This window comes from Acinonyx jubatus, chromosome F2, assembly GCF_027475565.1.
Source record: "Acinonyx jubatus isolate Ajub_Pintada_27869175 chromosome F2, VMU_Ajub_asm_v1.0, whole genome shotgun sequence".
Lineage (NCBI taxonomy): Eukaryota > Metazoa > Chordata > Mammalia > Carnivora > Felidae > Acinonyx > Acinonyx jubatus.
In genome coordinates this window covers 11,350,775-11,375,263 of record NC_069394.1, presented here as the reverse complement: position 1 = coordinate 11,375,263, position 24,489 = coordinate 11,350,775, and the positions used below count along the sequence as shown (strand labels likewise).

The 24,489-nt window shown below is 52.3% G+C and overlaps 1 protein-coding gene across 5 annotated transcripts in view; it reads right to left on the bottom strand.

Annotated features, from left to right (window-relative positions):
• Nucleotides 1–846: 846 nt before the first annotated feature.
• ASAP1 (ArfGAP with SH3 domain, ankyrin repeat and PH domain 1) overlaps nt 847–24,489 on the bottom strand; it is a 340,823-nt gene continuing 317,180 nt past the window's right edge. For 4 of the 5 annotated variants that reach the window (XM_053208331.1, XM_053208335.1, XM_053208332.1 and 1 more), the window contains 6 exons: nt 22,731–22,901; nt 14,357–14,426; nt 12,046–12,104; nt 6,293–6,792; nt 4,242–4,364; nt 847–1,844 (listed from right to left, as the gene is read on the bottom strand). In XM_053208331.1, the coding sequence (XP_053064306.1) occupies nt 1,770–1,844; nt 4,242–4,364; nt 6,293–6,792; nt 12,046–12,104; nt 14,357–14,426; nt 22,731–22,901 (998 nt within the window). In that variant the 3' untranslated portion in view covers nt 847–1,769. The remainder of the gene's footprint in view (nt 1,845–4,241; nt 4,365–6,292; nt 6,793–12,045; nt 12,105–14,356; nt 14,427–22,730; nt 22,902–24,489) is intronic. The other variant, XM_053208336.1, reaches the window with a different exon arrangement.

Genomic DNA, 24,489 nt, shown 5'->3' with positions numbered 1-24,489 from the left:
GGCCGCTAGGCCAGCAACTGCTCAAAACCACTTTTCCAGGAACAGCTGGGAAGTCGCGGTGCAGGTGCGTTCACGCAAGGTTTCTTTGTGAGGTGGGTGTTCGGAGTTTTCGCGGCGGTCCCTTCAGCAGAGCCGGGCTCCCTACCACTCACTGAGCGCTGTGGCTGTGGTCCAGGGGGCTTTTCCCACGGGCGCGGGCGGGCGTTTCTAAACCACGCGCTGCCGAGGTTCCCTGCTTAAGAACACCAGCTTTCTATGCTGTTGCCAACAAAGCGGTTTAAGCAAACATGATGCCACAAGGACACACGGGCCTCGGAATCCAGAGGGCGGCCCCGCCGACTGGGGAACGCTGAAAAGAACGTGTTCTTTTCAGAATCCAGACCGGCGGACAAGACCGAGCGCGCAGGGCGCCCTCAGCGGCCTGATGGCCACGACTGGGACAGAGAGAACACGGAGGGAGCCTCGCTGCGGGAAGAGCGCGGGTTCACGGCGGGGTTCGAGCACTTGGCCGCGACCTGCCTTGAAGGGAACGGGTTTACTGAAGTCAGCTTAAGGCTGGAAGCCTCACCTACGCCTCGGGTGTCCTCAAAAGCACGGAGGAACAGGAGGCTGGCTTCAGCACCCGGATTCTATGGGGCGGTGGGGGGGAAGCCGTGTGAAGGGCCGACTGTTAAATTCTTCCTGAATCCTCTTTTACAGGTTTAAATTGATCAAGGACAAAACTGACAAAATAATGAATTTAAACTGGTGTATCAGGTGCTTTAACACATCGGGAGGATGCTAATTGATAACGTGATATGCAGCTTCACGCTCTGAGAAGGCCAAATGACTGACTAGAAACGGGTATTGTCGCAACCTTATAATTTCTGCTTTAATGGCGATCAAGTTTAAAAAATGTACAGTTCACCTTGTCCGTACTGTTCCTTTATAAAAGGCAGATTTCAGGTAAGCTTCTAAATGCATGCATAATGTAGAGGCTAATGTTTCCTGGCGGTCCTCGGTTCCTGAAAGTTGAACTTCACCAGATGTGTTTTAAGCTTTTGTCAAAATAGTCGTGAAGGATATGTTATTTCTGCATAATGAGGTAATATCTCAGGGGCGGGCACTCGTCACCGTAAGACAGGATAGACCGCCCGCGCCTAGCCTGCCTGAGGCGGTGGGGACGGTCAACTGCCACCAAAGGGTTTGGGCCGGTGAGTATTTTATTTTGCCGAAGGAGCAACACTTAGGTTTAACCGAGCACTTCTCTGTAATAAATACCCAAGTAGGTTTTTGTGGCTGTGAACCGTGCACACAGACCGCTACAGGCCGTTCTGTCATGGAGCTAATTTCACCTGGAGAACAGAACCCACCTCTCTGCTAACGCTGCGTTTTCAGTAACACAATGGAGAATACTGTTTTGTTAGGAACACGAGTCAATTCTACGCCTTTCGACGGCTGCTGGAGACCACTTCTCCTTGCGAAGCCAGCAGTTGCTATATTCCTGTTTTTGTCTGTTTGCTCGGAGAACAGCATAGAGATGTTAAGTGCTAGACGCCAAGGATGGCTTTGGCAAACCAGTAAGGCGCGCCGGGTCCCAGGGCTACCCTAATACTGGCGAAGGCGGAAGACCACGGACTATTTACAACACACACTACGTTCCCCTCCTGAGGTGGCCCTGGAGTGAGTCCCTCGTTCTGTAACAGCAGCTATATACACGTGTGCACGGGAGTACGTGGAGGCGGCAGTCTTGCGTGAAGATGTGGACAATCTTAAGGTCCTGCTCTTTGCTAGTCAGACAGGATGTGAACAAAGGACACTGGAAAGACCCCCTTCCTCTCAGGCTGTCCTTCAATATGCCCGATCTGTGGGGAGAAAAGAGTCGTCAGTCCGCAGGCGGCCCACGGGCCTGGGGTGCCCCCCAACCTGGTGAGCTATAGGGCGCTAATGACAATAAACTACGTGCAGCAATAACAGAAGAAGGTAGGACACGCTCAGTGCTTCTCCGGGACCTCACGGCGCCCGCACGCCAGCCCCAAGGGAGGGGAGCGTCCACGCGCAGGCGGGAGGACCTGCCCGTGGTCCCACACGGGCTGCAGACTCCACAGTCCACGCTCTTAACCGGGGCGCTCAACCGGCTCTCCCGCTGAGCCTCCTCGCACAAGCCTTGCTAAGCCTTGTCTGAAAAATGGGGCTAAAGGACCCTTTCTCCTCAGGACTCTCGCGAGGTTACACGAAAACCCACACAGATGCGAAGGGCTGGCTTGCGGACCAGACCTGCACGTTCTGGCTGCTGTGGGGGAAGGAGACCGATAGGGTCTGAGATGGACGGTGGCCTGGGGTCACTTTACGGTCTGCTGCCCGAGCCTGTGAGCCACAGTGCCCAGCAAGAACCTCCTAATTAGCTCAGTTAGGCCCCCATTAATTGCATGAAGGAGAATCCTGTCACGAGCCTTCAGAACAAAGAGGACACGCACACTGGCTTTAAAGGACAAAAGCAGAGAGTGGACGGATGGTGGCCTTAGGGACCAGGTCAGCTCTCATTTTCATCTACGAAACACCCGCAATGTGGACGGCGGCTGAGGCAGGAGCTGTGGGGGGAGCCCAGGGCTGGTTCCTTTATTCACCGGCTCTTTGACCTGGGGCAGCCCCCGGGGCCCCCCTGGGCCGTGGGGCATGGGCTTCTCACCTTGGAGGTGGAGCTAACGTAAGACCTGACCTGCTCACCTCGGGCGTCTTGCTCGGCTGGCGTCAGGCACGTGAGAGGGTTCTGTCCATCAGAAATCGCTGGTGCCACGCACGGCATTATTTTTATGTCTGCTCTGGCAGATGTGCTGACACTAAAAACTTTCCACTTACTCCCCCTGGATCCTCTGCTGTCGTCACCACTTTCTTAGCAAGGGATCTGGTCACCGCTTGCTTATAGTAACATCACCATATCATCAAAGGGCATCCTTGTGGGGAGGGGTTACTCACGGCCCATTTCTGAGCAGGAAACAGGCCGCCAGAAGGGACGTGTCTCATCCGAGGCCACAGAGCGTTGTGAGTGACTCCCACGGGGTCTTCAGAGCCCATCTCCTTGTCATGACTCTCTAGCAGGCTCCACCCCAGGAGGAGGCCCGATCCTAACAGAGGCAGGAGGGGCCCGGGGCTATCCCCACTTGTCCCTCTGGAGCAGGGGGGAGGCACCTCATCCCTCCAGCCGGGGCTTCCCAGCTTCAGCACTCCTGACACTCAGGCCAGCAGCTCTGTTCTCCCAGCAGCCTGGCTTCTACTTGCCAGAGGCCCAGAGCGTCCCCGCTTCCCAGGTCCCCAGCGTCGCTGCTTCAGTCCCAGCAAAATCTCTGCCGCTGTGATCGAGAATCTGCAGTCACTCTCCAGGCCCAAAGGCAGAAAAGCCAAAGGTACACACCTGTGTGTGTGTGTATGTGTGTGTGCATACGTGCACGTGTGCTCTGGGCCCCAGCAGGCTCTGCTGGCAACTGTGAACCACAGGTCCCTTCCCAGCAGACAGAACGGGGTCCCTCTGGGCAGGTGGGGTGCAGGCTGCCAAGGAAGCAGAACCTCCAGGCTGATGCTGGGAACGATCAGAGGACACCATCCCCGATGCCTCCGGCCAGTTGTCACGGGAGGCCCACTCCCGTGGCCCACAGCATAGACCTGTCGGCTGCCCTTGCAGCCACCGAGAACCTCCAAACAGCCGCTGTGTGAGGGTGATGGTGCCTTTCCGTTCTGACACCTGGGCAGCAGTTTTAATGAAAAAGGGATTTTTATAGATATTTTCACTTAATCCTCTAAAATCAAGTGAGGAAGGTCTGATGGCCCACTTTACAAAGACAGGCCTGCAGGGTGGATTAAGGACTGAGCCTGGGGACAGGGCAGTGGTAAACAGGGACGCAGGCCTCCGAGCCTGAGCCCGGGACGGTGTGTTTTGGGGAGCAGGGCATCGGGCTTCGGGGTCAGAGACGTTCCCGAATCCAGCTGCCTACCACGCTGAACGGTCCTGAGCTCTTCCAGTGAAACGGCAGCAAATACCTGCGGCTCATGGGGGGCATGATAACAAGGGTAAAGCACATGCGTACGGTAATTCTCCTGACCCAGTTTCGAAGCCCCACGGCTCTGTTCCTAGCACGACAGCGGTGACAGAAGACACCCAGCGACCACAGCAGAGGGTAAGCGAGGCGGCCGGCAGGATCCTGGCGCTGCTCCTCATCGCGGGGCGGGCACCCCCAGCCCCCTACCCCCCGCACCCTGGTACGTACCCACCACTCCTGGTCTTCCTCCCCTGTGACCACAATCACTTCCCCCTCCATGAAGGTGAGCTCATCGTCATTGTCCGCCTGGCAGTCGTAGATGGTCTTCACTCGCCTCACCTTGTTTTTGCCCTTCAATAAAGAAACTGGGTTTTAACTGAAAAAAGGACACGCAGACCTCGGCGTGGGCTTCAACCTCCCCGAGCCTCGACTTCTCCCCTGTGGGAGGGGAGGCTGGTCTGCCAGGCGCCCAGGTGCTGTGCGCCCCCTCCCTCTTCCCAGAGCTCTGGGACGGAGCGAATTATGGGCGGGGATCAAAATGCAGCTCCACCGAAAGCCATGAGGCACCCTGCCCTCCCCCCACCCACAACAGCAGCTTGCAGAGATGACAGCAGAGGGTAAAAATGGTGCCGGGAAACATGATGTAAAGAAGAATGTGCATCCTCTGCAGACTGAACGCACGACATGAACACATTTCTCAGTCCCCTCACGCAAAGTACCAAGTCAGCACATGCTGGGGAACCAGGATGCAGCAGCCTGGGTGGGAGGCTTCCAGGCAGTTCCCAACAATGTATTAACGTCTGATCACTTTTCCCTTGGGCTTTTATCTGTTCTGGTTTTTTGCAAACAGAAAGATGGAAATAGAGAAATCATCTTCGAAAGGAGGTTTTTGGTGCCCTGCTCGTTAAATAATTAGTATTACAAAAGGTGAGGTGTGGGGCGCCTGGGTGGCTCAGTCGGTTAGGCGTCCGACTTCGGCTCAGGTCATGATCTCACGGTTCGTGGGTTCGAGCCCCCCGTCGGGCTCTGTGCTGACAGCTCAGAGCCTGGAGCCTGCTTCAGGTTCTGTGTTCCCCCCCCCCACCCCTCCCCTGCTTGTGCTGTGTCTCTCTCTCTCATTTAAAAACCCCCCAAAACCGAGCAGTGTCTCTCAGTGTTTTGGGTCAGCTGACTCCTCCTCTGCATGCTCTGGGCTGTCCCTCAGCCACCCCCTTCCTCTCTGCAGCCCCTCCCGGGGCCGGTGACGCTGGAGGAGTGGCGGCCAAGGCGTCTCAGCTCCAAGGCCCATAGGCGAGAATTTACAACGGGGAGGATGAAACGACAGCGTCAGACAACCGTGCAAGCGCGTGGTGTGGGCCGGAAACCGCACCCGGCAAGGCCAGCAGCGGCGCCCGGGGTCTCGGGAGGTTGCCTTCGGGGAGAGTGAGCACACGTGCCACACCACCCAGGGCGGCCTCCGAGCCGTGGACAGCGGGCTGTGTTCGTCCCTCCTCTCCTGCGGGGCGGAAGGGACACACTTCTACTGCAACGCTGTTCTTACAGAGGGCGAGGGCAGAACTGCGCGCAGCGGGCGGCCCTTCTGCTCCCTGGGGGACTGTGCTCCTTGGCCTGGGCCGCCAGTGCCCCCCACCAACGGCACGCTGAATCTTCCTGGAGCCCTGCCCCAAAGAAGGGTTTTTTGGGCAAAAAGCATTTTTATATTAGAATAAAACCGACATATTACAGAGTAGGAAGCGTTTCATGAAAACGAGGGAGTGTGAGATTTCAACCAAGTTCTGCACATGCAAGTCCCCTGGGCTTTGCCTCCACCTCCTCCAGGAAGATGCGGCGAGAAGCAGAGAGCAGATCTGCAGAATCCGGAGACGGAACCTGCTCTCCTGTGACTCTAGGAGAGGAGGACTCTGGTCCTCCAGGCTCTTAGTTAGAGCTGAGTGTCTGCAAGGTGCCAGCTTGGTGCCACTGTCACTGCACTTAACTGCCTATGAGCTGGCTCGGTGACTGCACTGGCCCCTTTCTGTGTACGGGGAAACTGAGGCTCCGAGAGGGTAAGTAACGGGCCCAGGTCACGCAGTCAGAGCGTGCGCCGAAGGCAGGTCCTGAGGCCCGCCCACTGGAGTGCAAGGCCCGTGTCCCTGACCACCGGGCTCTGCTCTGGCTCGATGCCAGGGGAGGCGAGCAGGCCTGTGCTGCTTCTGGGCCCGCTGGAGCACGTGCCCTCCCGCGGGGCCCCGGAGCGCAGCAGCGGGCTCGCGAAAGCCTCAAACGCGGCGCCTACCCACCGTATTGATTTTCCTGGGCAGCGGAACGGGCGTCTCTGGCAGAGTGGGCGTGAGGTCGTTGGAGTCTTCGGATGCTTGCTTTTGGATGGTGTCTCGGGACTGCACGTTCGGGGAGAGATCCACCGGGTGTGACTTCTGGGTGACGTCTGGGGGCTGCTGGGCCTTGGGCGACACGTCCCCAGCCTGGGACTTTGTCAGCAGGTCTCCCAGCTGCGGTTTGGGAGGGAGGTCCTTCATCTGTGGCTTGGGGGGTAAGTCTGCCAGCTGGGGCTTGGGGGGCAGGTCTCCCAGCTGGGGCTTGGGGGGCAGGTCTCCCGGCTTAGGAGGCAAATCTCCAATTTGGGGTTTGGGACCCAGTTCTGTGGGCTTCGGGGGCAGGTCTCCGGGTGGTGGCTTCTGCGGTAAGTCTGCCAACTGTGAGGACTTCTGAAAGATCTCGGGTGGGATGTTGGCTTTGTCCAGGGAGAGGTGATGGCTGGTCTCTGTTTTCCTTAGTGCCACTGTGGGAAGCAACCACAGAGAGGGAGGTCACTGGAGGGCACCATGAGGCGGGGAAGCGCTGCCCCCTCCATCCATCAGTCCCCAGGAGGACCGAGGGACAGGGAGTGCCCGCTCTGGGGCCAGACCCAGGCACACACTGCCCGTCCTTAGAAGATAAAAGTTGGAGGCTTGGAAGGCGTCCACATTACAGTGTGTTATTTCACACCTCAGTTATGTAGGAACGGGATGTGCAAACTAATCCAGAATTTAAAAAACATGACTGTTTAAATTAAAAAAAAAAAAAAACAGCAACCATAATACAAATAGGTTATAAAGTTTTCCACAAGCCTACCACCTAAATGTAGCCATTTAAAGTAAGGGGACAGGGTGTCTGGGTGGCTCAGTCGGTTAAGCATCCGACTTTGGCTTGGGTCATGATCTTGAGGTTTGGGAGTCTGAGCCCCATGTCAAGCTCTCTGCTGTCGGCATGGAGCCCATTTGAGATCCTCTGTCCCCCTCTCTCTGCCCCTTCCTTCCCAAATAAATAAACAAAAAAATACAGTACTGGGTCATATTTCCTCCTGGACTTTTCTGTATGTTTTTCACAGATAAAATGTTTATCTGCCTTTATCTATATGCTGCTTTAGGAAGAGTATTTGCCAGTTCAATAAAGTTCCTTTGGCAACAGTATGTACTTTTTAATGTTGTGTTCTGTTCTGTGGCTGTCTCATAATTTATGGTGAATTCCTCACGTTCACACGTTTCACACGCTACATAAGGTAAGAGATGAAAAGGCTTCTCCCCTCACCCACCCCAATCCTTCGAGGTAACCTCTGCTACGTTTTGGTGACACAGGTCCTTGTACTTACGAATGTATCTTTTAAAAACCCTACGTGGCATTTTCACGTACTTTGCAACTTTGTTTTCTGCCTATTTAACGTGTTTGGGAGGATTTCCTAGGCAGGTTCCCGCCCACTCCCTGTGTGGCTGCGGCCGGAATACCGCACCGCCTGGGGATTCCAGTTCGTCAAACCATACCCACAGCTCTACTGGTAGGACCCAAGATCCTACGGACATGTCCAAGGCCACTCCACCCGGTGCTTACCTGCTGTGTGATCTTGGGCAGATTACACAACCTCCCTGTGCCTCACCTTCCTTATTTCTAAAACATGAGTCAGTACAGGTCAAGAGTTTGCCAACAGGACCTGGCAGGCTCTAAGCATTATATGAGAGCATTATCACACTGTCAGACAGGGTTGCTGGAGGCGAGGGTTCGCATTTTCACTTATTCTTGTAACTCGGGCTCCTGGTACAGAGCCAAGTACACAGCAGACATTCATTCAGCAAGGAAGTAGCTGACTAAGGCACATGGAGAAAGTCAAACTAAGGACGCTACTCTAAAAGTACAACATATTCCCAAAGATATTCTCAAAATTTATTTAAAAAAAAAAAAGAAATAAAAGATGAACGCTGGTGTTGTAAACTGTCACAGGCTGTACCGTAGCTGTTTCTGCTCATGGCCTGCTCAGCCATGTCCCTTCCTAAGGAAATCAAATTCAAGGGCACGCTGCTCGCGGGCTGGCCCTTGAGCTCCAGCTGGTGTGGCTGAGCTCAAAGAGTTAAAGCAAGCCACATTCCTCTCTCGCAAGTCACAAACGGGGTGGGCGCAAGGCAGAGGCTGGCAATGATGGGGCAAAGCTGGGGGATCCCCCGAGGCGGTGGGCATGGCAAGCCTCTCTGTGAGCCACTCCTGGGGCAACAGACACTAAGTCCTGGGCAGAGAGAACCCCAAACCATGCAGCTCCAGTGCCAGGAATCTATCCTAGAAAAAGGATCAAAGCCAGGCCATGAGATGCTCGCACTTGAATGCTCAGCACCGCACCGGTCACAGCGCCAAAGCCTCATGCTGTGTGGACGTAGAATGACCAGGCCTACCTAGCCCCTCATGGCACCAGACAATGGACTATGATGCAGCCGGTAAAAGCCGGATGGTGTGTAATTTGTTATGGAGAATGTTGTTGATTTGTTGTGTGGAAAAAAAAAAAAACCAACAACAACTCCAGCTTAAGTCAAAACCTAAAACAAAGCACAGAATAAAGGATATATACCAAATTGTTTTTATGTTGGCAGATAGAAGACTTCGGGTGATTCGTGTTTTTCTTCTTTTTTTGGTTGTATTTTTTGAAAAATCTTCTGGAATGAATACATGTACTTTTGTAATAGGTAGAAACAAAGTGAGGGGTTTCTTCCCTAGGGAAGCTTGCCCAACCTTTGGCTATTCTATTTCCAAGCTGGTTTTGCGTTTTCCCCCTCTCGAATTAAAAGTCCTTTCTGAACTGCCTTTTTAACTCTGAAGGGTTGACAAGCTGATTTTCCCCGCAAACTGGACTCCAGAGAGCACGCTGGTAGAGTGAGGCCCAGTAAGAACAAAAAAGGAATGAGAATTCCACCCTCCACCCCCACTCCTTGCAGAAACCTGGGAGGTTATGGTGTAGCTGGTTCGCACGGGCTGGACTGGGTGGAAAGCACGTGGATACAGCCCCTTTGAAAAGCAACATGACCCAGAGTCCGGCCTATTAAACACTCTTCCCTTGGCCGTGATCATTCTACTCCTGAGAATGGCTTCTAAGAGCATAACTGAGGAACAGGAGGCAGAGGAAGAAAAACCCTGCAAACTCCTGGCCCAGACTCCCAACAGAAGGGGTTGCTGCACACAGGCTTGTGTGACATTGGGCCGATACTCGACTGCCGGCCACCGGCCTCGCGGAGTGGTTTTGACAGGGGGGAGGACCGGATCCGGGCTTTGAGCACTGACAGCTGCACGCTTCCCACAAAGAGAGACCATCAGACGGCGTCCACCTCTGGACAAAAGGACACCCAGCCCCCAGGCAGTAGCTCTGCTACGGTCTGAACCTGTATCTGACTGGGTCTCTAGGTCCCACTTCCAACTGACAGGAGAACCAGAGAATACAGGCACGTGTTAAAACAACCGCATGGGGATGCGGTCAGCAAATTCCAAACTGGAGAAACCTGTGAGGACAGATAACCCACTTCCTTCCACAACAAATCACCGGAAAAGGAGAGACATGCAAGGGAAACCATGAGCCAAGACGCTCAAGAGACAAATCAGTCAGGTGTTAACATGTGGACCTTATTTCATTCTATCTTGTCTTAAACGATTTGTTAAAGAAAAAAAAAGGGGGGGGTGTGGGTTGCCTCAGTTGGTTGGGCGTCCGACTCTTGATTGTGGCTCAGGTCATGATCCCAGGGTTGTGGAGCCCTGTGTGGGGCTCTGCACTGAGAGTGGAGCCTGCTTGGGATTCTCTCTCTCTCTCTCTCTCTCTCTCTCTCTCTCTCTGCCCCCCCCCCCCCATTTCCCTCTCTTCCCCACTCGAGCTCTAAAATTAAAAAAAAAAAGACAGGCATTTATGAGATAATTAGAAATGTAAACTGGGTATTTGAAAGTACTAGGAAATTTTTTATTTTTATTTTTTGAGAGAGAGAGAGCACGAGCATGGAACGCCGTTCCAGAGTTGGGGGGGTGGGGCTAGTGCATAAGCATGGGGTCCACCTGAGGACACAGCCTGCTGCTTCCTGGGTGCCAAGTGCAGGCAGCCGGGGACATGTGGTGGTGAGCGTGGGGCGGAGTGGGCTTATGTCCTGTTCACGGAGAAAGCAGAAGCGAAGTTGTTTCGGGGAGAACAGGAGGTGTGAAGGACGGAGGGCTAAGGTGGTGGCGAGTCAGTAGATCCCGCGGATGGAGGGCACCAGGTCGCACCCAAGGCCCGCGTGAGCTCAGTGGTCTTGACCGCTTCTCGGACCGCTCTACGGTCCTGACTGTGCCTCTCCAGCACGTCCAAGTGCGTGGAGTCAGCCCAGGGCTGGTCAAGCGGGCAGAGCCAGCACAGGAGGGGCACGGAAGGTGAGGGAGAGCACTCGGGGAGACTCTGGCTCCTGAGGGGATATGGGACAGTGAGAAGGTGGCAGTGGCCAGGGTGGGGGTGTCACAGAAGGGGCTAAGAATCGCCAGGGTTTGGGTGTAGGAGGAAGGGAGCCGGACGGGCAGGTGGAAGGAATCAGTGGTGAGGCGTGATGGGCAGAGAAGAGTGCAGGGCTGAATGTGGGGCCGGTTGCGGAGGAGTGGCGACAGGGCCGGGGAAACACCTCAAACTTCTCTGGGATCAGGACAGCCCTCTGGGCCGAGGTTAAAAAACAACAACAACAATAAAACAATGACTTGAGATAAAGACTTCGTAAATCCAAGGGACGCTTCCTCTGTGTTCCATGGAGAATGCACCGGCAGCCACCTGGGACTCCCTGGTACTACACAGGAGCCTGGGCAGCACGCCTCCAAATATGTCACTTTACTAAAGACCTCTGGAGCGGGGTGGATCCCAGCTCTCCGCCACGAATCCCTCACTTGGACTTCTGGGGTCAAAGGTCTTGCCGTGGCCACCGAAACCCACGGAGCGGCCACGAGTCCTCTGAGCCTCCACCGGCACCTAACGTGGGCCCTCTGGCCTTGTGGGCCTAGGTGAGGACGGGCAGAATGAACCAAGCACGTCTGGGGGTGTTCTCCCAGCTCCCAGGCAGGAGCTGGCAACAAAGAATAGGGAGCAGATAAGGTGACGGACGCGCTGGTCTTACGGATGAAAAGCTCCATCGGGATTAAAGAAGATTTGGTCAAAGGACCGAGTGTCTTTGCTTGGAGAGGAGGCAGCACTTAGAGACACTGCTTTCTTGTCCTTCTCAGAGCATGCATCCCTCTGCTTTGCATGAGGGGTGCCATCCCAGGGAAGAATTTCTGTGCCCCCCAGCAGCGAGGTGCTTTCTGAAGCATGATCTCATTTCGTCCCCACGAAGCCTCACGAAGCAGGCATTCTTGCCCACATTGGCAAGTGAGGACTCGGAGGCTTCGGGAAGCTTCCGGGTCCACCGTCCAGGCTGCATGGTGAGTGACCGGTAGACCTGGTGCTGGTTCCCAGGTCTCTGACCGTGTGTGCAAGGGAAGGAATGGCATGCCCATCCCTGGGATGATCGTGTGCCTTCTGGAGAAGGACTGTGGTTTTTAGGAAAAGTATGGTGTTTTGCTAACCACAGAATCGGAGTTAATAAATACCCTTCTTCATTGAACAAACATTAACTGGGCACCTGCCAGGTGCTGCTTCAGGCGTCTGGGACCAAGCCATGAACTAAAGAGACAGAGACACCTGTCCCCTGGAGGGCACGGTGATACTCCAGTTAGGTGAACACGAGAGAGAGAGTAGTCTTACCTTTCTGAGGTAGTTTAGGAAGAACTCTTGGGCCAAGGGCAGTCTTTGCAGAGCCGGTGCTGATTAATAAATAAGAATCATTTAGGATCTCAAAATGCTAGAATATCATTAATGATATAATATTCAAGGAAATCACAGGAGTTTGGTGAATTCTCTAAAAACCCTTCCAAAATTTCTTCAACGAAAGATTACAGTCTATTTCCCACGATTCAAGATTTGCCTGGCCGGGGAGGACCCAGGACAGGATGAAAAGGCCAAGCCTGTGAAAGTGAAAACTGCCTGCCCTTCGCCCTGGACACCTGTCCACAGAGGTACCGACTGAGAGCATCTGTCCCCACAAAACCTCAGTCAGTCCTCTCATGGGATACAGTCTCTCAACCTAAGTCTTCGGCCCCCACGTCCAGGTGAGGAAAAACTGAAGACTGTGGAGTTTCAGTGACCAGCAGAGGGTCCCAAGGCAGGCCAGGGTGGGGGAGGGGGGAAATAAATTCAGACCCCTCTCCGTCCATCGGCAGAGCCCTGATATCCTCCATGGCCCCAGAGCAGATCGTTTGGGTTCTCAGAACCCCAGGCTCTCCGAGCTCTCCTTCCTCTTGGAGCACTTACACAACGAGTGGGGAAAAGCACCCAAGTCTCGGGAACAGAAGTCCACTCCAGGTGGTCCAAATAATTGAATGTTCCTCCCCATGCCCCTGCCGCCGCTGAAATGCCCGGGCTGCAGGTGGCACCTGTTGGCTTCAGCGAGAGGCGGTAGCTACTCTCAGGACACCGAGCACTGCAGACTCCCAGAGCAACAGCAGCCGAGCGCCCAAGTCCTCTGTGCCAAGGGCCCCTTTCGAGCTCTCGTTTGTCTTTTTCTGTCCTATGATGTCCTAAGAATTGGCTTGTTCCTTTCTCTCCTAACTGCATTTAAAGGAAGAGGGAAAGCCAAGCCAACCAAACAACACAGGGTCAAAGATGATGAAGTGCACGTGTTCTCAGCCGCTGGCCTCCAACCACCCTCGGTCCTAACTGCTCTCTCCTCAGCTCCTGGATCCCCTGGCCCCAGGCCAGGGAGGGCCGTGAAGTCCCCGTGAATCTGGAAACAGTGAACACACAGGGCTTCGCCTCAAACACCTCTGGAGCGTGTGTTCCCGGCCTTGGCATCTTCTCAGGGAAGCACCTGCCGGCTACTGACGTGAGCACGATGGTTACTCCTGACCCAGGTCCCGGGCCCTGGGCCACCACTGAACACCTGTGGGCCCGGGCTTCTTCCCACGGAAACGAACACGAGGCCGCCGCTGTGTGCACGTGTGTGCGTGTGTGTGAGCAGCCCGATTCCGTTCAAAAAGCACTCTGTACGTGTGAGACGCTCTGCCCCTCTGGAAGAAGACCCCAGAGCTGAAGTTTGCGTCCCCCGGGGGGGGGGGGACGGGCGATGGAATGGGAATGACAGGCGGGACGCAAGGGAAGGGGACGATGGGATGCAGTCTGGAGGACAGCTGTTTGAGTCCAGCTCTGACATTGCCACCACTTAACCTCTCAACGTTTCGGGGCTGTTTCCTCATCTGTAAAACCGAGGAAATAGTAATCGGCCTATCTTGCGGAGCTGGAAAGACCAAACAGGGCAGTGGTGCTAAAATAAATGAGGACTTTGTTTTGTCTCATTTGATAAAACTCTGGAAAGCTACCCCGGCACGCCAGCTGACTCTCTCCCCGAGGTTTTGGGGCTGGAAGTGTCTTTGTGTCTTTATCTCAGACCGGGCCTCTAGAGAAAACCCTTTGCGTCGGGATTGGGTGAATGTTGCCCACAGAAGATCTTCCAAAATATCCCGTTTCAGTGAAAGGAGGGAAGGAAGGAACGCCGCTTTCAGCATAGCCAAAGAAAACCTCACAAACGGGGCCCTTGGAGAGAGTCCTACTGTTAGGTTTGAAAACCTCTGGGCTGTCGGGCTTCCCTGAGGACTGCCTTCATTCCCAAGTCTGCAAAAAGGAGTCAAGAGGGAAAGTAACAAAACAGAGCTACTTGTTAAAATACTAAAATTAAAATCTCCTCCTGGTAAGACTCTGTGACATCAGGGAAGTGGGGTCTGTCCCCCCCGGGGACCCTGGATGGAGGACAGCCATGCCGCTCACAGACGTACTGGGCGAGAGTGGCTCGCATGACTGGCCACGAGACACGTGAGTGTGCCCACTGTGAACACTGAGCTCCTCACGACCAGCCCCGGCTGGTGGGCCACACTTTGGGTAGACTGCCACTAAAACCCATTCCTAGAATTCACAACAGTCACCCGTGATCCCCACCGGGGGAGAAAGCAGGAAGGCGGCTTACCTCGATTGCTGAGATAGTCCCTCAAACTTATTTGCAGTCTTACTTGACGATGATGGACCCACATCGTTCCCTGCAGGGAAAACCAGAGGCAGAGTCACATCCTCAGACAGGGAAACGGAATAGAGGGATGTAGGACTTCGCAGACAGGCACCCCTTTGGTTCCACAAGGGAATTTAAAAAACCCAAGCTAGAACGGTATGCACTTCTAACTTTAAAATAAAACACAACGAAACAAAACCAAAGCATCGGCTTGGGTTCTGACGATGTTTTTCTTGCTATTAAAGGCGTATGTTGCAAAGATGCGCAGCCTGCTCCCAGGCGAGGCCTCTAAGGTCACAGGGCTTTGGGGATGTCCTACTGCCTCAGGATCTTGTCCTCAGCTTGGGGGCAGGGAGAGAAGAGTCAAACCTCAAACTCACCTGGAGGTTCCCGTATCAGGAGACTAGCCCTGGGAGCCAGACTCAGAAGAAATACACAACCCACAAACTCTGTGTGTGTGTGTGTGTGTGTGCACATGGAGGTGGCCACCGTTCAGCAGGGTGGTGATAACCGGCCAGGAATCTGATCGTTCACTCAAACATAGCACTTATTAAGCGTCTACCGTGCGCAAGGCATGAATGAGGAGCAGGAGGCACAAAAGCAAATGAAATGTCACTGCTCTTGCAGAGTCTGTGATCTGGCCTGGGAGACGTACACACACCAAGTATACTGACCACACGGGATGAGAGGAGTGTTGCACAGGGTTGGGTGCTATGAAAGAAAAACGTGTCTAACTGGTAAGAGGAACACAGAGAATCCTTTTGGGGGACATGCACCTGAACGCCGATGCATCTTCTCATGGCGGAGCGCCAGAACCAGATACGTGTTCTGCGTCCAGAAGGCAGAAAGCCAGGCTAGAATAAAGGGGGCTCTTTTGTGATCCGTCCCATGGTGGGAGGAGCACAGAGCCCCAAGCTGCCAGGCTCTCCTGGAGGAATCCCGGCGAACCTGCAGGGGGGCGGTGGTCTCTGTGCTCTAGCTCATTTCCTTGCCTGCCTTTCCCAAGGTCCCTTTCGTCCCCTAGACACCCACAGTATCTCCCAGGTGCCGCCGGGAAGGGGCTTTGCTGAGGAGGCTCAGAAACAGGAGGGCGGCTGCAGAGGACAGCACTGGGCAAAGCACTGAGCTCTGCGTCCTACATGGTAGGTCTGCTCCATAGCACCTACGGCTGCCCAAATGCTTCTCCTCCTCACAACGACATGAACAGCTGGTGTCATTATCCTCATTCTGAAGATGAGGAAACGAGGGTAAGTGAACAATGGCTGTAAGTCACATGGCTACATGACGTACCTGGAAGTCTCCACCGTGAGTCTACAGACTTTTCACCGCCCACCATGATGGCCCGATAGCAATTACCAATAATAGCGACTACTGTTTATTGGGCACTTACTGTGAGTGAGGTAAGGTATACGCACATCACGGGAATCACATCTACGGCACGCGTAATACGGTTCCCCTCCATTTTGTTCGTGAAGAGACACGAAGCAGTAAAGCCAAGCCCAAGGTCAAGTAGCTGGCAGGGGTGAGAGCTGTGATACAGAGCGGAGCAGCCTGCTACCAGGATGTGTACTAAACTCCCACCTTCTATCAGTGCCTGTCCTGGATGGGGGGAGGCTGGCACAGGGCGAAGACGAGAACTTTCTGTAACTCTAGGACACTGATGCAAGGAGAAAGCTAAACTGGCGTTACCAGGACCCAAGACTTTCAAATACAGCTTTATTTTAGTAGGATGCTCCTTCTAACCATCAGTGTATTTCCACGAGCCAGCACTAATACCGAAGGACTCCTCTGGCAGCCTCTCACAAAATCCTCTGAGCTGTGAATGATGTTCAGGTAGGCATTTCTTTTCGGCCTGGTGCTCAATGTGAGTCCTTAGGACTAGCTGGCAAATCTCACACTTTCAGACTTACAGGAGCCATAATAATCAAAATGGCAGAGAAAGCTCTACGTTAGGGCAAACTACTGTATCTGGTAATTCCCTTTTTGGGTAGAAAACATTCCAAACCGGTGATTCTTCGCCCTGTTATGTGCAAGACTGACCACGAGACCATTAGGGTTGCAGAAAGCCCCTCGTGCTGCTTGTGGTCACCTACTCTGCTGTCACACAGATGAGCCATCACACCAGGGGCTGTGGCCTGACACCTGCAGCCCCAGTGTCCAGGGTCCTCATTTGACCCTGGCCACTCGAGGGGGCTCTCCGTCTCCAAAGACACTGTGCTTTTATGCCTCAGTAACTTTGCCCGTCTCTTCTCTCCCAACCCCTCCCACCCGTGCCGAACTCCCAGAACTCCTGCACACCCTGCAAAGAGTATCTCCAAAGTCAACTTCTGGGAATTCTTCCCTAGCCAGGCTTGACCACTCCCTCCTTCCTTTTAGCCTACAACCACTATTCACAGAGCAGTGGTTAAAGGTGCAAATTTCAGAGCCAGCCAAGCCATCACCCAGTGGGTAGGGGTTTGGACTACTCTGCTTTTTCTACTAAGCGTCAGTCCCCTCATTTATATAATGGGAACCAAACAGTATCTACCCCACTAGATGGGTAAGAGCATCACAAGAGATAAATTATGGAGCGCAGGGCACAGTGCAGGGCCACAGGGAACGTGACACAAATGGTAATGATTATTCATAGCTCTCTGATGGAATGTAACAGAACGATGAGGATTTACTCATTGGACGAACATTGGTCGTCTTTGTGACCCCACTGGCCAGCCCAGTCTCTGGCATGGAGCAGTCGCCAGGCTCTTGCTGAAGGAAGTCAGCAGGACTCACGTGCTTCTCTGCCCACAGCTGCATTCCCCCCGCACCTGGTGGGAAGGCCTCTGTGGTCTGGCAGCCAGGAATCCCATCAATCTCGTGGCCAGACAAAGGCCACGAGCCATGTCTGGGAAGAAAAGTGTGGCTTAGACATATTTCTGGAGAAAGGACAGTATTCAAGGAAGGACCAAAAACATGGAAGCAGTTTTATCCCTTTTCCTCTCTTCATGCAACTTGGAAAAGGACTCTTGCGTACAAAAGTTGGGTGTAAGAGAGAGCTGGAGACAGATGCTGGGCCAGCAGTTGAAGGAGTTGTGGCAGACTCGGGGCTACCTACTTTAGCTCTGAAACTTCGGGCCAAGAATTTATGGAGAGAGAGGAGGGCACTGGCCCAGGAGTGAATGACCCACAGGCTCCAGGAATCTTCCGGAAAAGTGGATAAATACATGAGCCTCGATACCACAGCTCTGAAGTTAGTGGATGTGTGATCTTCTACAAGCACTTGACCACTCTGTGCTTCAACTTCCTCACTGATAGAATGGAGACAGTGATGGTGTCCATCTTATAGGATGGCTATGATGGCTAAATAGGACGACGACTGGACCAGTGCACGGCCCCAGGACAGGGGAAACAATTTACAGATGGTAGCCCTATTATTAACTTCTAGAGCTGCATGCACAGTGGGGTTGGGGGGTGGGCGGCAGGGAGCTGACATAAAAATATGTTGGGGAACCGAAGAAAAGGGAAATTTCTGTCCAGAGGCTCTTTTACAAACCAATACTGCTCCAATAAGTAGACATTTCAAATACTGAGGCTTTCACCCAAAGTTCTGGCCTTGAAATAAGAGAAGTGAATTGATTCGTGGTATGGTTTTTCTTCTAGTGTATGCTCTACAATAAAAGAAAAAAGAAGCTTATACAATTTTAAATCCCAGTGAACAAAGACAAGGAACCTAATGGTTTCCAGAGATCACTTAGCTTGGGATTGGTAGAACCTAGATTGGAACCCAGGCTTCCAGAATGTTCTTTTAGTACGTATTATGGTTTCCTGTGATGTGTGCTATAGAGACTTCTCTGAACACCTGCCAAAGGACGGAGGTCTTGGGGCAAGTTGCTCTCAGGTATTAATTACAAGACTCTTAAGTATGAGAAGTGGGTTAAACTTACGGCCGCCATAGACTGGATAATTGGAGGTTTTTTTGTTTTTGTTTTGTTTTTTTTTTTTTGCTCTTGCTGGTAAGAAGCTCAGTGTCAAATCTGTGGTCTATTTCCAGCCATTGTATGCGAACTTCTATTACACATTTTGTGAAGAGATCAAACTCCTGGACTATGTGTTAGTTACCTTTGCTCTTCCTTTGTTCTCATTTCTTCATTAAGTTACTTAAATTGTATTAAAATATGTGTTGGCCTGTTATAGAATAGGTTATAAACAAATTACTTATCTCCAAAGGTGAGGTTTAATGACATCCACTTGAAAAACTGAACTCCCCATAAAACCCAAATCTGCCTATCAGCCACCTTGTTTTGTAAACAAAAGCCTGCCTTAGCAGTCTCCCGAGACAGATGGCTGAATTCATCACAAGAGCGGGACTTCAGTAATGTGATGCCTGGGCTATTTTGGGTGCTGCGGCCACTGTGGTTCTGGCAGGGAGAAGGCCTGAGTGGCCCTCCCCGCACACCAGGGCTCCATGCTACAGATGGATGGGGAGGCATACAGCCAGGCGGAGGTGGGGAACGCTCCCAGAATCACTGTGCTACTACGTGCAGAGCACAACAGAGCACAGCGAGGGGAGGACTGAAGCTCTCCCAGCCACACAGGATGGTGAGGGATCCTGGCTCCCCGAGTACCGGCCGTGGGAACTTGGGCAGATGATCTAATCTTTCTGTGTCTCAGTGTCCTGAAAGTCAGGGTCCCAGCATTTCCTACTTTCTGGAACTGTGGTTAAGATTAGATAAGTACTGGGGTGCCTGGCTGGCTCAGTCGGGGAAGCGTGAGACTCTTGATCTTGGGGTTGCGAGTTCGAGCCCTACACTGGGTGTAGAGATTACTTAAATAAAACTTAAGACAAAAAACAATTAGATAATTACTATTAACTAGCCCCATTTCACAGCCAGAGAAACTGAGGGATGAAGAATGAAAAAATAACTGCTGAAAGCCACAGGGCTAGCAAGTGGTAGAGACTGATTAGGATCTGGGTATGGCACAGGGTCCACACTGGAGCACTCTGCTCTGAGACAGACACAGCACATGCCCTTGCAAATTCACAGTGGTCTGGGGAAGAGAGGTGCACACAGCACTGTGGCAACCCCTGTGCCCGAGGGGCCAGAATGGGGGTAAGGTGGTGGCTAGCCTGGGAAGGCCCCTCAGGCGCGTCCCTGGAGAGCAGATCTGGAAGGACGACTAAGCATCAGCACACACGAGTTGAATATTCCAGTTTGAGGCGCATTATGAGCAAAGGCTCAGATCTTAGAGAAAAGAATGTAGCCTGGGAAGCTGGCATACCTCAATAGGGCAGGCACGTTGTGTTTCAGGGGGTGGGTACACGAGGCCTGGGGGAGCCAGGAGGCTGTGACTATACTACCTCCTCATGCTGGTATCCCCCCACTGCCTACCAGACCCGGATCCTGGTCTCAGATAGTCCCCAAAGGCCCCCAGCTCGGGCAGGGGAGAGATGGGAGGATTAGGGGAACAAGAGAGGCACTGGAAAGATGATCCATGGATGGAAGCTGGAGGCATCGTAGCAGGTCTAGGGGTCTGATACCCCATGTGTTTTACCAATGATCAGTCTGGGGGCACCTGGGTGGCTCAGTAGGTTAAGTGCCTGACTCTTGATTTCAGCTCAGATCATGATCTCATGGTTGCGAGATCGAGCCCCAAGTAGGGCTCTGACTATCAGGGTGGAGCCTGCTTGGGATTCGCTCTCTCCCTCTCTCTCTCTGCCCCTCCCCACCGAGTGCTTGCTCTCTAAATAAATCAACATTAAAAAAAAAAAAAAAACTTGCTAAAAAAAAAATAATAATAATAATCAGTCTGGATCCTGCCTCTAGCTTCTGGAACATGATGTCAGTGGGAGAGAGCTAGGGAGGGACCAAGCACTTACCATACCTGTGTCCGTAGGTGCCTTTAAGTAGATCTCACATATGTGCACACACACCGATGTAGAAAGAATGACCCTGAGAGTCCCAGAATTACTATTTGGGGTTGTTTGTGAGTGATGACCAAGGCCTGTGACATAGAGAATTGTCCCTATGCCACAGACAGGTTCTGATGTTTGCCCCTCACGGCTGGCTGTAGGTGGCAGGCTCTAGCTGGCGAGAGCAGCCAGCAGACCGCTCAGCGCCCATCTTCGAAAGGTTCCCTTTTGGTGGCACTAACTCGCCTAAAGTGGTGACTTTGCTTCTTAATGAAAAATGCCCCGGGGCGCCTGGGTGGCGCGGTTGGTTAAGCCTCCGACTTCAGCCAGGTCACGATCTCGCGGTCCGTGAGTTCGAGCCCCGCGTCAGGCTCTGGGCTGATGGCTCAGAGCCTGGAGCCTGTTTCCGATTCTGTGTCTCCCTCTCTCTCTGCCCCTCCCCCGTTCATGCTCTGTCTCTCTCTGTCCCAAAAATAAATAAATGTTGAAAAAAAAAATTAAAAGAAAAATGCCCCTTGTCCACAAAAGCAAAGAACAAAACATGCATAAGACCAGCAGCTACTAGCCTGCTGCTGAGTGATGTGAAAGTTATCTAAGAAAGTGAGGATTCCTAAGCCAAAAAACAGATTTCATACAATTAATTATAGGCCGACTGTGCCTATGAGGTGAATAAGGCACTATAAACTTCACACAGAAATAAAAACCGATTCAACAATAGGATCAAAGTTTATGATCTGTGGTCTGAACATCTGCACGGGTGTGCCCTTCGAAGGCATGTCATCTGGGTCTGCAAAGTCCTGTTGGGTGAGATCTGGGGATGGCTGAAGGCCCTGGAAGGCGACCATGGACAGGTCAAGGGCACACTCGATATACCAGTGTGTGGCTGTGCGAATCCCCCACTGCTCCTCCCTGGCCTGTCTCACCGGGGGACCGACTCTTCAGGGGCCTCCACAAAGCTTTCCCTGCAGTTTGACACGATTTCTCAGCATGTCCACAGGATGCAGTGGACACGTGAGCCCTAAAGAGTACAGAGAACTCACTCATTTGTCTGCCTGTCTCCCTCATGAGGCCAGGGGCTCCCTGGGCAGATGGGCTGAGAGGCCCCGACGACAGGCACGTACACATGCGAGCTGAATGGCCAAAGGCACAGACATACTCGCACACACACTGTGGCACCGTGGCCAGATGACAGACGTGTGCTAACCTGCAAATGGGGAAGTATGGCTTTTTCCAGAAGCTCCCCAGGTTCATGACACCTTAGTACAGGCTTTTGAAGAGGCCTCATAATGCATTCAGCTGAATTACCTATCAGTTACACTCTCAAACCGAAGGAAAGAAAAGCCACAGTGAAACTCAATGGCAGAAAGAGGTGACCCAGGCAAACGAGCGTGCTCCTTCGGTACAGCTGCTCTTTCTCAGCATGCCTGTTGTGGGCCTGACCCCCTGGGCACTGGGGAGACTCCTGCTTCCCGATTTAAATTGCTGTGGGCTAGTGAAGAGTTCTGGGGAACTAAAAAGGTAGGTGGGGTGGAAATTACGCGCCTCGTGGATGTAAATTTGTTGTCCCCTGTCAACGTCACTAACGGACTCTGTGAACATTTATCTATTCTCAAGTGATTACCGAGGACCTACCGTACACAGGCTAGATTCTAGGCCACGTAAACGCTAAAGAGAAGACAGACAAAATCCCTGCTCTCATGGAGCTCACATTCTAGAGAGACCAAGGAGCCAAATGCAGAGTACTTCTCCACGGTGATCAGGTGCTCTAAAGGAAACGGGTGGGAGGCAGCTCCTGTAGAGAGGGGAGCTGGAAACAGAAACGTTCAAGCCCAGAAGCACAAAGGGGAGCCAGCCTCTCAAAGCACACGACACGGATGCAGGCAGCGGACCGGCCTTGGGAGGGAGAGCCTGGCGTGCCTGACATGCTGTGAAAACGCAGGGTGGGCCGTGCGCAGAGGGGAGGTGCTGAGAGGTGAGCCCTCTAGGTCCCGGGGCAAGGAGCTGGCATTCACCCTGAAGCACAGCAGGAAAGCTTTAAAGGTGAGAAGTGACTAGGTCTGGTTTATATTTTGAGAAAAATTTCTGGTTTATATTCTGGCTGCTGTGAGAATGGATTACGCAGCTTTCCTGGGCCTCTGTTTCCTCATCCGTAAACGAGGTTGGCGATACCCGCTGCTCAGCGTTGCTACAGTGACTGCAAGAGATTCTGTGACAGGTGCACCGGAAATGCTCAGCACTTCATGTATCGCTCTGGCTTTTAAATGAGCCTAAGTGTTTTCCCAGATGTTTCTTGGCCTTAAACGCAATCACACCCGTGTGTATCCGAGTCCTCATCCGGCCTGTGTGCAGTCTGGTCCGTTTGCTGGATGCGCTAAGTGTCCACTGCCCACTGCACCCCACGCACTGCCTGGCCCGGGCAGCACGGGCCCTGACTTCAGGATGACTTACCCCAAGGAACTGCGCCTTTGTTTGGGGGCCCGTGAGGTAGTGGGCTGGGAGGGTCGGATAGGGTTCTCTTGTGTCCGGGTGGTGGGGGAGGAGGCCTCTTCTTGGACAGGGTGGAGCTGCCACTAGAGGTCTGGGTGCTTAGAGGGAGTGTTGAAGGAGGGCCAGTTGGACCTAGAAAGGAATCGAATGGGGCAGGAAGGTTAATCCCAGGCTCACAGACAGAACAGCCAGTATGCAGTCACTTCCAGACACCAAATGTGGCATATGGTGCTCAAAGCTCAAAGCTGGGTACGGCCAACCCCATCAGCTCAGTCACTCACAAACAGGGGTTTCCAAATTGCTGGTTAAAAAAAAAAAATCACAAGAAAAGAAAGGGAAGCGTGTGCTTTTAAGGAAACGCCAATCCCATGGACTGCTAATGGGGTTAGGTCATTTAGGTACCGTGGGAAAAATCAAACATACATTTTTAAATGGACAACTTAGTGGGACCATCATAAAATCTGAGGAAGAAGGAACAAAGCACCACCAGCAGAATCAACGGAGAAAGAACAAAGGATAGGCTAACCCTTCAGGGGGCCGCATGGCGAAACATGAAAATATTCACAGCATAGGATTTTTCTCTCTACAACTTTTTCTTTTAGTCAGAAAACTTGGCATAAAAAAAGTTCTTAATGACTTTTATCAAGAAGGAAGGATCTAATGTAGAGAATTACTTGGGAAAATGAGAAATCCAAAAACTCTTTTTTCCTCCAATTCTGAACTGTTCTAGAAGTCATAAACCATGTACTATATTGAAAGCCTGAAAAAGTTATATAAATTAGACACTGGTTTCTATAGATTTAAAAAAAAGACTCAACTTTCTCCAGAGATGAAGATAGGATGGCACTAAAAATATTAATATTACATACATACACACACACACACACACACACACACACACACCCACTACGATAAAACTTGACTTTATGGACTAACATTTCAAGGAGAAACTGGAGTTGTTTTTGAGAGATGTTATGGGATTAGTATTATGGTATTTTTTGTTTCTTCGCACTGAAGTGGCTGGTGCGTGCCAGGCACTGTGTGTTGCACGCTTTGACAAACATCTCTTTACGGAGAATTACCAGGTTTATGGTTTAACTGTGTTCACGGACAACTATTTCTGCAAGCATTAAAAACAAAAACAAAAACAAAAAACAAAGAAAGGAAAGACATCAAAGAAAGCTAAGAACGACTGCCATACCAAATTTTTAACGAGGACAGTAGATACCTGGTGATCCACAAAGGCTCCAAAAGAGCTTTTTACATTCTGTGTATTTTTTTTTTTTTTACATTCTGTGTATTAAAAGAAAAGCTCAACTACTTCTGGCTTCCTTCTTTGGTAAAATAAGCCTCGCTAGTTCCCGATGTCGATTCCTGGTCAGTACCAGCAATGACTTGCACCAGTGACTCTCAAAGACAGTCTCGCCTTGGAAGTCAGTACTGGCAATCCCAGTAAAATGATCATCTGCTTGGGGCTCAGTCGGTTAAGCGTCCAACTCTTGGTTTTGGTTCAGGTCAGGATCTCGAGGTTCGGGAGTTTGAGCCCTGCATCGGGCTCCATGCTGACAGCGTGGAGCCTGCTTGGGATTCTGTGTCTCCCTCTCTCTCTGCCCCTTCCCTGCTCGTTCTCTCTCTCTCTCTCAATCAAAAATAAACTTTAAAAAAATTAAAAAAAAAAATCTGCTTTAGGATAAAATGGCCCACGCTATACAATTTAGCC